General features: G+C 37.1%; 1 protein-coding gene across 9 annotated transcripts in view; it reads right to left on the bottom strand.

The window, feature by feature from the left end:
- Positions 1-14,844, bottom strand: part of LOC121295594 (guanine nucleotide-binding protein subunit alpha-13) — a 34,148-nt gene extending 19,304 nt beyond the window's left edge. For all 9 annotated transcript variants that reach the window (XM_041220443.1, XM_041220448.1, XM_041220441.1 and 6 more), the window contains exons 1-3: positions 14,520-14,844; positions 11,935-12,161; positions 3,810-3,860 (exon numbers count right to left, since the gene is read on the bottom strand). In XM_041220443.1, coding sequence (XP_041076377.1) covers positions 3,810-3,860; positions 11,935-12,161; positions 14,520-14,802 — 561 coding nt within the window. In that variant the 5' untranslated portion in view covers positions 14,803-14,844. The remainder of the gene's footprint in view (positions 1-3,809; positions 3,861-11,934; positions 12,162-14,519) is intronic.
- Between the last annotated feature and the right edge of the window lie 382 nt (positions 14,845-15,226).

Genomic DNA, 15,226 nt, shown 5'->3' on the forward strand with positions numbered 1-15,226 from the left:
TATATATATATATATATATATATATATATATATATATATATATATATATATACACATCACTAACGCTTTATCCTTTCAGTGCTTTACACAGAAAACCCGGACCTTCAACTCTGATTGGTTAAATGTTGCGTCAAGACGTAACACAGCTGTCTTGTGGTTCACCCAGCAATACACATCTGATCTGGTCTGCTAGAAGCACAATCAATCCTTCTTAAAAGGCACAGCAGCATCTGCAAGACGGGTGGATCAGGTTTTTTCAGCCGGGCAGCGACAGCCATTTTGGCGGGCAGCTCGCCCACCTGAAAAGGCCAGTGGAGAACCCTGAATATAAACCTACAGTCAATTAGTGTTACCAAAATTAGTCTGAGCAAAATAAATCTTAAAATGGAGCTCGTCCTAACAGAAGAAAACCATCACATTTAAAAATGACTGACCTTAATGGTAAGGTGGGCTTAATTTGGTTTTGATTAAAACAGAAAACTGTTTTATGAAATTCAACATGAATAAACAATCTAAATTTAGGCATTGTACAGCAGATTTGTTTAGAAAAAGCTTGGTTAAAACACCTCAACACTCACTTAGTAGCTCACTAAAATACCACCCCCCCTCCCCCCAACCAACCCCCACATTCAATGAGTAAATTCAGACAGCCCCCTCACAGAGTACAATACACTTTATAAAAACTAGACTACATCTAATCCAATTATCAGTTTTTTTTTTGTTTTGTTTTTTAAAACAACAACATTCTCCATCTTACTTTTTTGCCCACTATACAGAAATGTGGGCATTTGAGTGCAAGGCTCCGTTTCACACTATGCATTTGCTAGGATTATCCCACAGGCAGTCATTTTGCTGCCACAGTAACAGAGGTCTTTTACAACAGAAAGTTCCCTCCCATCCCCCAAAATGCAGATGAGCACAGAAAGCAAATCAACCCTCCACCTTATCAAAGCCATTGCGAAAGAATGCTTCCTTTCTCTATCTGAGCCTTGATTCACCCCCTTTTCTGTGCCAGAATGAGATCACTATTAGCATTTGTGTTTAGCCCCACAAAATGGCCACAAAAAAGAGATCAGCTCTGTGAAATCTTTGCTTTTCATTACCTCATGCAACCATGCCTCTGTTTGAATACACCCCCACATATGTGATTGGAAAACTAAAAGCAAAAAAAAGCATTTACAAGCTTCTGCATTCACTTAGGATGCCCACTCCGGGACCACATTAACCTTCACAAAGACTGGTATAGTAGTCCTGTATTAATGGCTTTGTAGAAAGTTTATATTTAAGTGTCACGGGATTTACAGATGTTTTGAAAAAAGAACTGCAGAAGAAGAAAAAAAAAAAACATAATAAATTCAAGGAAGAAAATCTGCTTATAAACATTATCACCAGGTTAAAGCAGTTGTATTGTGTGTAACTATCTCAGAGGAGTTATAAAAATGATTAGCATTTTTACTATTAAAATTTGACATCAGTAAATCTACAAAAAATGCATAGGAACTAGGTTCAGTTAAAATTGCTTAGTATAACATAATGTTAAGTATACACATTAAAACACTATGCTGCTGACATAGCATTCTACAGTGTCAGCAATATGTGTACACTGAAGTTCAGATCAGGATTTTGTTAGTGTGCTAAGAATAGTATTTACACAATTGAAAAGTCTTGCCTTTATATGCACACAGATGTCTGAAGACAGTTATTTTCCATTTAGTGCCAACAATGCTCCTTGGCGTTCAGATTGTTATGCAGATAACAATTCACCAAGGGAATATACAGAACTCCGAATGCGCAGTTTACTTTTGACATGGGTGTGCTCTCAAAGCGGGCTCATAATTAACCTTCACAAATAAAAGGGCACTTAAATGCGTTTAGTCTCTGAATTCATAGTGCTACAGTGCCTTAAAAGGTTCCAGATTCGCCCACAATGATAACCATTTGCTCTGCCAGCAATATCAAAATGTGGAGCAAGATGACATTTATCCGACATACAACAGAACCTATTAAGCAATTAAAAAAAATAAAAAAAAAATAAAAAAGGTAATTGCTAACAAATCTGAGGGCTGTGAAATTGGGGCACACATTTCCAAGAATTCACCTACCTGCATTGCTCAATTGGCAGCATTGAACTACTGACCACAACACACGTCAGACGGCGTGAATACATTTACAAATAAAGATTGTTCATAACGATTAGGTTTTATCTAATAGTTTTTTTTCCCCATATTCTCAATGAGTAAGTTTTCCCCTAAGTACCACACACAGTGATACATCCTATAATTAATCACCAGGCAGCAAGTAGTTTCTATTTTGATTTCCTGCTCCTAAACACGTTTTTATTAAGCCTGAAGCAGTTAGACAAGGAGGTAGGAGGAACAATGTGGCTGAATGAAGCACGTACTGTGCACACAACACATTAAAAAGGTGTCCCATACATTACATTTTTTTTGCCTTAAATCGATAGTTCTTTTGCTGCGTTTAATCACAATTCGGCAGGATCAGACACACAGCAAACAACCTTTTTGCAAACAATTTTTTCATACCATGAGAACTTGCCTCGCTTCGTCTATAGTCACGATTCTTGGGTTTCAAAACTAGTAACTAGAAGCTGTGTGTAGTACTCGCCACTTTCACAGGTTTTGTAACCATATGAAGAAAGTTTTGGCTTTACCATACAATACAGCTAATTTATTGACTAGTTATGATCATTTATATTGTTGGTTTGCTTTACAACATTTTATGTACTATCTCAGTATCACCATTCTGCAAAAGGGATCTATAGTTTGTTTGCAAATACCTGCACCACCTCATGGCTAATCTAAATATGTGGGTGTGGTAATTAGCCATGTGTTTTTCAAAGAGTTTATATGCATCAATTTAAAATGGGAAGACTGTAGCAATTAACCCTCTACAATGGGTGTCCCAACAGTGGCAAATTCTAAGCAGGACAGTCATTTAGCTTGACTACCTAAAACATTTTTATATCTGTAAGCATGGGGCCAGGTCCCTTTAGCTATGACAATCCACACCTAGGCAGCCATTGTATAGTATAAACACAGAATAGATAACATTCGCTAACCGAAGAGCAGTGAACTTGATAGCCAAGAGGTCAAGATTTTTATTTTGCTACCGGTAAAAGACATGCTCCCTCCCAATAGAAGTAGTAAAAAATAAATAAATAAAAATAAAATGTACAAGAAATTGAGTGCTCTGCCGACAAGCCATGAAAACCAGCCAAACAGATTTGTTTCACTCCTGTTATAGCGTGGATCAGTTGAGGACAGGGGTGATATGAACAAGAGAATATAAGAAGTAGAATAATCCAAGAAAAAAGACAAATGGTTAGGATTATGATACAGCCTTGCGGGTTTAAGGCAGCCAACATGGTTCCTAAATCATAATTGTCCACTTTTGGCAATACCCATTGGGGCCAATCGTTGGATTCTGATCAAATCTGGTAAGGATTAGGTTTCTATTTAAAAGAGAAGGAGTTGCGATACCTTTATTTGACTAACAAAACAATAAATGTTATAAATTCAATACAAAATGTACAAGTAGTGCACATCCACATATTTCATATACCTGTCTTTTTTTAAACTCTTGGTTAGATACACTTCTGTTTTCATATCCAAAAACATCCTACAACTTGAAGCAAACAGGAAGCGAGCCAAAAGGCAAGACTGTGTTACTATACAGGGTTTCCTGGACCTGGGAATAATTTAATCAGGGGGTTTGTTTATCACTACAAGGGATACTTCTTATGTAAAATATGCTTGTCGCGTTAAATATAAAAATAAACCACAACTTACCGGCTCTGCAAGCTTATCCAGATTGTCCAAGAAATATTTTACCGATTCACCCTGCAGAGAACAAACAAAATGCATTATTAAACTGGTGTATGCTATGTCTGTCGAACAATTTGACTTCATGCATCTGTTGGATCAAATATGTAATTTAACATATTTACGAGTACAGATCAACTGGTTAAACGTTATTAAAATAACTCAATTCTTAAAGCCCACAGAAAGGTTATCCACTTTGCCAATTAGTTTTCAGTGGCTTTTAAGAGAGGCCCATTTAGACAAAGTAATTGACTTTAAAATGAATAATCAAATGGTTGTTGCGGCAATTAATGTAACCACATTTCCAAGAATTAATTTTATTTCATGCATTAAATGTTATTGTAAGGCGTTATTCATTTTCTTGCTGAATTAGTTTTATGTAAACTTATTTGGTGGTATATAAACATTACATTCCAAGGGCCCCCGTTTCATAAAAGCGATTTGCGAAATTCACAATCGGCAGAACCTCTAACATAAAAGAACAGTTTCATAAAAACTTTGCAGTGCTAGACATCAGTTTTCACCAGAAACCTGCCAGACAGCAGCCGCAAGTAACAACTTTCATCGCTGATCCTGTTTTAGGACATACCATAGCGCTCATGCTATCAGCTTGCTGTGGAACTGTACGCTTTATTGAATGGATTTCTCAGGTAAAAACAAACATTCTGATGACAATATGAATTGGTTTCTATCTTACTTGATCCAGTATATCCATACTGTACTTCGTTGCATTGTAAAATGCAACACTCTGACTTTTGTTTAGAATCAGTCCCAATGGTCACTGATCTGTGCAGAGAGCTTAGAATAGGCACATTTAATTTTTTTGCACCGTCACACTCAGGGTGGCAGTCGTTCTGCCCAAGAGATGTACTGTAAATAATATATAATGTGTAGAATGACTTATCAGTGTTTCAAGCACTCAACATGATTACAATACATTCTTTCACAATGACTTTGATTTAATTACAAACCCCAGACTAAATTGTTGACTATATTGTATTGATTATTGACTATATCGATATGCCGCATAAACTGTAGGTCTGGCAGTTGAAGCAGCAAGTGCTTATAACTTAGTCATTTTTACAATTCTGCAGCTAAAACACCCACGGGTATTTAATTAAAATATTTAGTAACACTGTGGAACGGACATGCACGAGATATTCACATACGCAGAGAATTAAATTTGAATTGCAAAAGCCATTCAAAAAGTGGCTATAGCGGTGCTAGTGTTAACCAGTGTGCGTCCAAGGAGTGAGTCAGTACACATCTCTAAAATCAATACAGACAGGCACACTATCGCATTTCCTCCCCTCCGTGCTTCCTGTACTCATCTCCATCTAGTACAAACGGATGTCAAAACCTGATAGAAGCATGCTGCCCTGCCTTTAGCACAACTCTTGCTTCTAACAAACGTTCACAAAGCTGCCTCCGCCCTGCATGCTGCCACAAAGGACGCTGCAAACACGGACGTTTTATTCAGTGCAATGTTCTTCACTCTGCTCATTTATAAGCCACGGTTTCAAATGGACCTGCATGTGCTCTGTATCATTTCTTTCCCGATTGCCTTTCAGATCATTACTGTATTTACAAATCTGCGAGTTTCACACTGCCTATCTTTAAAAGGAACTTAAGATAAAGAAACACAGCATGGGGGGTGGTACATTTATACCTAACAGTACCTTCAATGCCCCATCATCTCTACACTGATTGTGAAAGTACTCAAACCATGCTTCTACACACCAACTGAAATCAGCTATCTTCTATTAACCGCTAGATACAGCGCTAAATGCAAGAGGTACTACACATTTTTAACCAGTTAGCCTGTTATATTTTGAAATGCCCCAAGGTGACACACATTTAACACACACAATGAAAAACATATGCAAATACTGGCTTTAGAAATGCAGCTCTAAAAAAAGGCCAAATCGTGGTTGAGCTATTGCATTGAGCCTTGGTACCACCTTTAAGCAATACTGAACACTCGTGTGTCTTCTTAACGTACTGTTAATCGACAGTGATGCCGTTATACACCAGATGGATATTTATTTATTTTAAGAAAAAAATCACAGGGTTAAAATGCACAGTAAATAGTGTGTAACATTTCTGCTTCTTTCTACTGAGACCATACTGAAAACCAGACAAGCCTGGGCAGATGGGAGTTGTGGTTTTAAATAGAATTACCTATCTACACCATCTGTTAAATGTGAAGTCACACAGGCTCTGTGCATGTGTGATTTACATTTCTCTATCTCACACCAGAGGTGGCGTCGACTATTTCATCAGTGCTTGAAGTAAGCTTTATATATTTTAGGCGCCAGCAGGCTCCTATTTTTTTTCTTTATGGTCATCAGAAAAAGAAAATGGTTGCCCATAACTGCATTGAAGTTTAACAACTATAAATAAAAACTATTGTTCAAAATATTATAATATTAATGTATACATAAACTTAAACAATAATGCGCATCTAAGTGTTTTATTTCCATAGCCTACATACGCAATACTTTTGCAGATTTGTTTTTCTGCACAGAAAAAAAAAAGCAGTCCAAAACACACTTTAGAATAGGTAGTAGTGAATAGTAATGTTGTTACTAGGTTTGCTTACAATAACTGCAGTATACACGACCCCAGATTTGTTAACTAATCAGCTGAACTGTTGGCATCAATGATGGCTGAAATCTCATGTGAACTTTTTGTTGAAAACATTCAGAAGACTCCGAAGTTGTGGGTTCAAAATTTGAACTGCTGCTTAGAGCTTTTGGTGGAACTTTCTTTGTCTTTGAAACAAAAAAAAAAAAGACAGCGTTTTTTGCTGTCTGTTCAACAACATTTTATTAATCTAATAGGTTTGTGTCGACCTCTGGGTAAGTTGGTGCACACGCACATAGCTTCGGACCTCCTGAAAACAAACAGCTGTCAGACATAAACAGCACAAAGTGATCGCCTGCCAAAAGAAAAAATGGATGCCATGGCGACTAAAATTGTCGCTACTTCGAGCACTGTTCACAATGGTTTACTCACAAGTAGGGCTTGAACTTTTTGGTTTTTATTTTCTAAATCTCTACCTCCCTTTAAATGTCAGTTAGTAGTTGTTAAGCTATCTCAGCACCCTAACAAAAGACAAAATGACTAACTGGGTTTAACATTTATTTTCTCTTTGCTACAAATCGAGGATGGACTTGCTATCTTGATGTGTTCACTCCATACTTGGTATTTTATGCCGAAAATAATCTGTCAGGACAGCTCTGTAAACGACTGAAAACAAAGGCACAATGATAAACTAGGCAACTGCAAGACTGAAATGCAATTAGGATCAGCGATGAGCAATTAACGTAATTTGTCACTCTGAAAAATCAAGCGAAACAGAATCAGGCTCAGTCAGTCAGCTCAGAGTTTAATTCGAAAACAGATTCGGCACAATAAGTTTAAAGGGACGTCATGTGATAAATGAAACCCGAAAAAAAGCAATCCCTACTTATAAAGTTGCTACCTTATGCCCAAATTGATCATTGCAATATTATAAAATTGTTAGCAGGAAAAAGGGAGGGAAATCCCTTTAGGCGTTGTTTTGCCACTGTATAATAGTGCTTGAAGAATTCATCTGTAAATAAAAATGAAATAACAGCTTTCATTTTTCAATAAAACTAGTCTTGCTTCTCTTGTGGTAGCCTTACAAATCATGAAATTGCCAAAATAAGTTAAGGTACAATCTGATTACAAACATCCAAACCAAAAAAATATCAAAAACAATACAAGTTCTTGCACTTGTACTTGTAAGCATCCCCACCCACCAGGTCTCCAGTCATACTGAAACACGACAGCCTTTCTGCACTGTACTTTCAGTTCTATTTTAATAGGCGAGCTGCCATTGCTAAGTTAACACTTGGGGTTTCCATCTTATCTAGATCGTAGGAAACACTGCTGCTTCAAAACATGTGTGAAAAGTTGGGTCACAGGTTCATTGATCAAGTAGTTTATTTTTTGTGGCCCCAGGCACTGAAAGGGATAGTTACCTTGTACTAGGCTATAATGTAAATGCATTATTTCCACAACTTGTTTAAGATCTTCAACTGCTTTGTAAAAATTGTTCAGTTGCATTTCCACCTACATGAAACTGTACAAAGTAAAACTACATCTAAGTTTTACTAGTCTACAATGATCACTATGTACAGGACTACAGGTTTATTTAGCACGTACACCTACAGTACAGAGGACTGAGGACTTCCAACCACCCAAAAACAAAAACACACAGAGCTCCTAGCAGCACACTAAATCCATAAAGTGCCTTCCTGACACTACTTGGGGTAGCAGTAGCCTTTTAATGCAGTCGAGAAGAGACTGGGTGTGTGACCAAGCTTAAACCATTAACTTTAAATTCAAATAAATTCAGAAATTAAAATAAACATTTGCATGCAAAATGACTTTGAAAAATCACTTTGAATAGCCCTAGGTTAAAATCCCCATATTCATAAACACACAAATATGTGACCACATCATTTTACTTCTCAAATGACAAATATCAACAGGCTGTGGTAAGAGTTACATTAAATACACTCAACTACAAAATTAACCTGTGACTTCACAACCAACTGGCTTATGTCACTGCCAGACAAGCAAAATGCTGTCAGTGAAAGAACTGCCATAGTAAACACTATTTGCCTGATCTTTGCAGCTCAGAAAGCACCATGCCTGAAGTAGTGATTTTAAGACTCTGGGGAATAGGCATGTGGTAGAGTCTCACAATGGAAAAAGATAAACATGCATGCGGTATTGTATATGTCATGAATCAGCTTGTGCATTTTCAATCTAATTGATGTATATCCACCAACAGCAAGACACAGCCATGACTAATTTGACCACAAAGGCGTCAGTGCTCATGTCATTCTAGACCTCAATACCTAAAATCCACTCTGTTAAATCGACAAAGATACTTTAATGACAAATCTTTTAAGCTATTGAGATTCAGGGTCAATCTGATGTAGTACTATTACTGTACATCTATCGTTGCAAATATCTGAGAGGAGACAGAGAGAAAGAAAGAAAAGGGAGAGAGAGATGGACAATGTGGACTTCTGCCTAACTGTAAAATAAGTTGATGTACCATTTGCAAATGTTAACGGAATTAAATGAAAAACTAAACAGTGCAAAATGTAGAGGCAAAGAGCATTTTAAACATGCAAATCAATACAACAGACGAGACAATTCAGCTCAGGATTGTGGGGGGGGGCATCCACAAACTAACATGCAATTAACCCCCTGTCACACACCTTAATCCACAATAAGCAGTGCCAGGTCAAAGAGGACCTTATCATAATTAATCTGCAGTTCAAATAAATGAATGAATAAATTTACTGTTAAGGAGCCAAGGATACCCAAGTACCAAATTGACTAATGTGTATGAAACAATTTCCAGCCGCATCCAAAGATAGCCACTGTTAGTAAATTGCAGAACTCCAAGCACTTCCTAATTGCTTTACAGCGCAAAGCTTCTGTCGTCACAAATGGCTGTTCAATTTGCGATTGGATTTAACACTCATCTAAATTATAAATACAAACATAATCAGGAATATGTGCCAAAAACAGAATCATTTCTCAGTAGGTAGAGGAAGTTACTTTTAGGGAAGATACTCCAACTATATATTTTTGCAGCTCATGAGTCAATTTCACAGCAAGACTCTTTTTTGTTTTACTTGCCATTAAAGGCTACAGATATCCTACAGACCTATCCCTGACTCGTTTAAATAATATCTACAGAAATTTAAAAAAAAACAAATAAAGTGTTGACAGTAGAACTTTGTATTGACATGCTGTAAACTGTAACAGTTGACTTGCATATCTTTAAAGCAATAGACTAAGCAGAAACAGAACCAACAATCACCCCTGGCAAAACCACCACCTCTAAATATACCAAACACAAAAGAGGTATACAGAGTCTCACAAGTGGCTATCATGAAAGGTGTTCTCTTAGAACACTGTAAAAACCAAGTCCAATGCATCATTACGGCTATAGAGGCATGCTTCTCTCAATTTAGCCTAATCCCCAGAGCTAGTATAACATGAAACAAACGGGGATTAGTGTTTCACAGTGACCTATTCAACACTATTTTTTCAAATGGGCCTACTTAGGCACAAGAAGAAAGTTTATATTCCAGTGGTCACATTCTGAGTAAGGCAACTTGTCCACACAGTTTTTAACTCTAAACAGAAGCCCACAGTCCTTTTGCTCTATTTCATGTTTAGAAGCTACAAGAAATGATAAACACATTGTACTAGGCACTGAACCAAAACAGTAGTTTACAGTCACAAATTTATTTTACCCATGTATGCATGATTTTCTGTAAAGTACCAACAGCTGTTTTACATGGGAGTAAAAGTTTGTTGTAACTACAGTGCATAGGCAGTATTGTTTTGACTAAATATTGCTTGATTTCCTGCACGTCGTAACAAAGCATTCTCCGGCATTACAATTGCAATCTGTCCCTTCTAAGAAGCCAGAGGGAATTCCTATGCATGTCAAAAGGCAAGTCCTGTCTTACAGCTGAGCAAGATTTGTAGCCATCCTTGAAACTTGATAGTCCAACTGAGTTTTCTTGAAAAATACAATCTGCACAGTGAAAAAATTATTTTCTTGGAAGGCACGGAATGTGGGTGTACTGTACTTACAGGAGCCGTGAGATACAATCAGAAAGAATAGCAGCAGTATGTGTGGAATGTGCTTTTCTGCATGATATTTATTTAGGCCAATCCCATAATGGCATACATGGAATGGCTTCAATATTTTTTTTAGCTATTGTAGTTAACTGAACCTGTCACAAATGGACAGTCTTATTTCCAATTCCACTTTAAGATTATGAAAATATTTATTTGAATAGGAGAACCATTTTTAATGGTCTTAATGCCTTCAGAAAGATTTTTTGCTCATCTAAAAACAGAAGGTTTCCCAGTTTAAGAGTTTATAAAAATAAGTAAACCTATTCTGAGCAAGGCCAGATTGAGTGCAGAGTTTGAGGGGCAAAGTCAACAGACACTTGTACCTACAATAGAGATAAGAAAGGCAGAGATTTACAGAAAATCTATTCAAGCCTTACAGTCTTCCCCACTGCAAGGCTGGCGTGAACTATGCTTCAAACTAGGGCAACTGATTTTTCCACGATCGTGGAATCACGGACGGAATCATGGAATTAGGCATTGGGAACAAAATACAGCTGCACCTTTTACTGCTGTTATTCTCCTATAAAAAATAATGGATTGCTTTGAATACTACACTACCCAGAAGCCCAGTGATGACACTTGTATAAAATGTTTTTGTATGTTTACTTCGATTGCTGGATAGAGAAAACAAGTGGTTTTGGGGGCGTTACGCCGATGGACGGTCTGTCTCTGTTGCGGCGCTGCCTGTGTGCTGTGTATGAGTCTGGTGGTTTAAAAAAGTAACTAGTTGTTTTGGGAGTTCTATTCTGTGAAAATTTTGGAGTTGTATATACAGAAAATTACCTGTAAGTTTTGTTCAATATATAAACATTAAGTTATGTAATATTTATTCTTACTTAAATGCACCTAATCCTAACTTTTCAGATCTGGACCACTTAAATTAAAAAAAACTAGTTACAGACCCCTGCTCTAACTAAGGCAACCATCTGTCCAGGGTATAAGAGAAACACATGCAAGCAGTTTTACATCAAGAACAGTAACCAGTCTGCGTTTTTTCAGACGAAACTACAGATGGGAGAGGTAAGCGTCCTGAACATTGCATTTCATTTAATTTTATGAAAATTGTGAACAGAAAAAAAAAAGAAACTGGTCATTTTGAAAAACAGAATTTGCCATTCCCAAGAATGGAAAATCAGAAGCCCTATCAAGCCAAAAACCACTTGTTAATGTTTATATACATGAAGTTGCCTATGATTTATATACATGAATTTGCCTACTGAAGTACCAATCCTCTACCCAGAGCTGCAGCTCCCCTCAATGAAAATAGCTTTTCAGTGCTGTCCTAGAAACAGCCAAACTCACTACTCCACTTGGGAGTATTAAAAAAAAAAAAAAAAAAAAAAAAAAGTTATGGATTTAAAAAAAATGAATATCTGCATCTTACCAACTGGAACTCTCGTCTCCTGTCGTAGGCATTCTGTATCCCAGTGTCCCCCCACAGGGCTCGGATGGACGGCAGATAATTCATGAAGACTTCGGTTTCCACCAGGCCCTGGGCTACCATCCGTGACCTGGTGTCAAACGCCATCATCTTCTCTCCATGTGTCTGGTTAGAGGGGTCACCCCAGGGGATATGCAGTTTTTCTCTGGCATCCACCAGTACTCGAATCCCTTAAAATGACAAAACAAAACACTATACATTACACATTGTGCTCTCCGTCCGCAGAAAAACACACATACCACAACAGCAAACCATAACCGCCAGCACTCAATACATCAGAAGTCCATCACTAACTGATAACATACAGGCATAGAGTACCTGAGAAAACAAATCACAACCAAAATAACTGATTTCCACATGGCTCAGGCTTCAAATTATTTGCAACTGCTCCAACAGGTAAAAACGAACATTCATAACATTTTCCAAGAATTGGTACTACATAACCAGTGAATAAAATTACACACTTGACTTGAACAACAAGTACATTATAAATTGCACTCTCAGTAAATAAGGTGCAGTGTTTACCTATCCTAAGAACTTGTCAAGGACCTACAATTCTGGGAAAGGTAACTTGAGACAAACAAGAATTCCATGGACATGCACTGACTACATAGAATTTTAACAAACAAACAAAAAAAACAAACCACATAAGAAAGTAAAACACATGATAATATTCAAACTGTGGAACATATTCTTACATAATTATAATGCCTGCTTTTATTTATATATATATATATAAATGCAGAGAAGATTTTACATTTAATATAAAGAATAAAGAATAAATAGAGCTAAAATACACAGGAGATTATCTGAATTCTAAATCACAAAGAATGATACAATTCTTCCATTTCCTCCATTTACATCCTGCAATGTACCACACCCCTGAACAGAAGATACCAGTCCCTTGCCTTGGTAACAATTTAGACTAGATCAGTACAAACAGAGGCATGTGCCATCACCATGACCACCACCATGACAAAGTGCAACAAAGGGTTAACTTCCCCAAAATTAAACAAGCTGCCTCATTACAAAAACTTTCTAAATGTCACCCAAATTAGGATCATTTGTAAGCAAAAAAAAATTAATTTAAAAATAATAATAATAATAATTTAATCTTGGCTTGTTTCAATTTGGGAGAAAAACCAAAACGGTAGCTGGCAAAATCTCAAAAGAAAAGTTATTGTGCTTTTGAAACTGTGCCTGTCAAGCAAAAGAATAAAATGTGTCATCAGGGTTCCTGTTTTTGACACATGACCCCTCGGATACGATTCTCCACACTCAAACTTAGCGTGCTTGCCTGCTAGGTCTGGAAATCTCCCCTTATGACTTTCAATAACTGGGGCAATCCCCCATGGAATCATATCTAGAGAACTAACAACTTTACGGTTGTGTTATATTGCATTATAACTAAGTTTTTGGCGCCATCCATTTGCATTACTGTAATCCTATCTGTTACTAACACAATCAAAATGACATTCCCTGGAAAAATGTTCCTGTCAAACTGTTATAACATATGTGAATGAGGGAAGTTTACATAGCTGTTGGTTTTGTTTCATACTGACAGTGTGTACAATTTGAATACAATATTATGTCTTAGAATCCCATTGCACTCTGTGTGTGGGAGGCGGACTAAATTGAGTATATTAGTCATTCTGTCACGCAAAGCATGGTCACAAGACTACAAAATCTCAGTTTTAACCAGATTACTAAACCTTTTATACAGGCTTCGTTTATTATCCAATGCCTAAAAGTTGTATTTTCTAAGATTCAATAAGTACAAACAAAATAAAAACGCAGCTGCGGGGTCTTTCTGCCACAAAAAAAAAAAAAAAAAAAAAAAAAAAAAGAGTGAACCCTTTTCCGTTTCTGAGGAAGTCAGTAACTTAAACCACTCGTTTCACCACACCAACAAAAACAAAAGCCCACCTCACGCGAAAGCTGTTCTGCAAATCTGAAAACGCACACTTTACCTCCAAACAGTACCTTTGTTCCATTTCTACAGAATACATTCAAATCACTACACTTCAATAAAACCATCGAATTGCTGGCTATTTACGACAAACTTCACTGCAATAGTTTTAAATTACACAACCACACACACACACACACACACACACACCAATATATATCAAACATGACGGAATTTATTACGTGTGTTTTTTTTTGGTTTTTTTTTTTTGTTTCGTGTTGAACAATTAACTTTCTTCTGCTTGCCTTTGATTTTATAGAAAATAAACATCAGCAAATACCAATTCATGTTCAGCTTGAATAAAATAAGAACAAATTAAAGAATGAAATACATTAAAAACCAATTAGCGCCCAATGACTCCCCCTTCCTATTCTTAACAGTATACCAAAAATAACATGGGCGTTTCTTCAGACGGAGAGCGATAAGGGGATGCCCTAGTCTACAAAAGTTTGATCCAATTAAACTAAAAGTTAGTAGGTTTAGCAGTTTTAAAACAAGATTCCGTTTATGATAACCACAAAGTTCACAAGATTTCAGGACGTTTCTTTCTCGACTTTACCTTTAATAATATTGCTGTAAATGGTAGCCCGGAAATCTTCCTTGGCCTTCAGATCGAAGTCCTGCCCGTGGATGATGCGCATCTGCTTGAGGAAAGTCGACTTGCCGCTCTCGCCGGCTCCGAGCAGTAATATCTTTACCAACCGCTTTACGTACGTTTTATCCCGAGAAATGCACTTGTCGATCTCCTTGGAGATTCGGGTTTGTTCGGCCTCGACGCTGTTAAGCAAACAGTTCGGGAAACAAACCGATAAGACGGACCGGGACGGCAGGAAATCCGCCATCTTTGAAACAACTTCATCTATACAGCAGGGAGGGAAAGGGCGCGCTCCCGACACCAAGCCGCGGGCGGGGCACGATACAGAGGTGTACGCGCACGGTGCGCTACGTAACTTACGAGCTTCAAATAGACAGGCTGCGTGGAACACCTAAAATAAAAAAAACAACGCCGTGGTTTTAATTGGGTGATGTCATACATTTTAAAGCTACAGCAACACATTTATTTTGTTGTGAATAAATTGGTAATTGTTATTGTTACTGTATTTATGTACAATAAGAATATGAAGTACTTTTTTTAAGTTACCGTAGTAGTTCAATTACTCATTACGTTACATTGTGTTTTGAGTAAACGTGTGATAAAAAGAAAAAAAATATATATATAAATTGAATAACAACTTATAAAAATAAATTCAGTTACCCAGCGTATAT

Source organism: Polyodon spathula, chromosome 20 (assembly GCF_017654505.1).
Source record: "Polyodon spathula isolate WHYD16114869_AA chromosome 20, ASM1765450v1, whole genome shotgun sequence".
NCBI lineage: Eukaryota > Metazoa > Chordata > Actinopteri > Acipenseriformes > Polyodontidae > Polyodon > Polyodon spathula.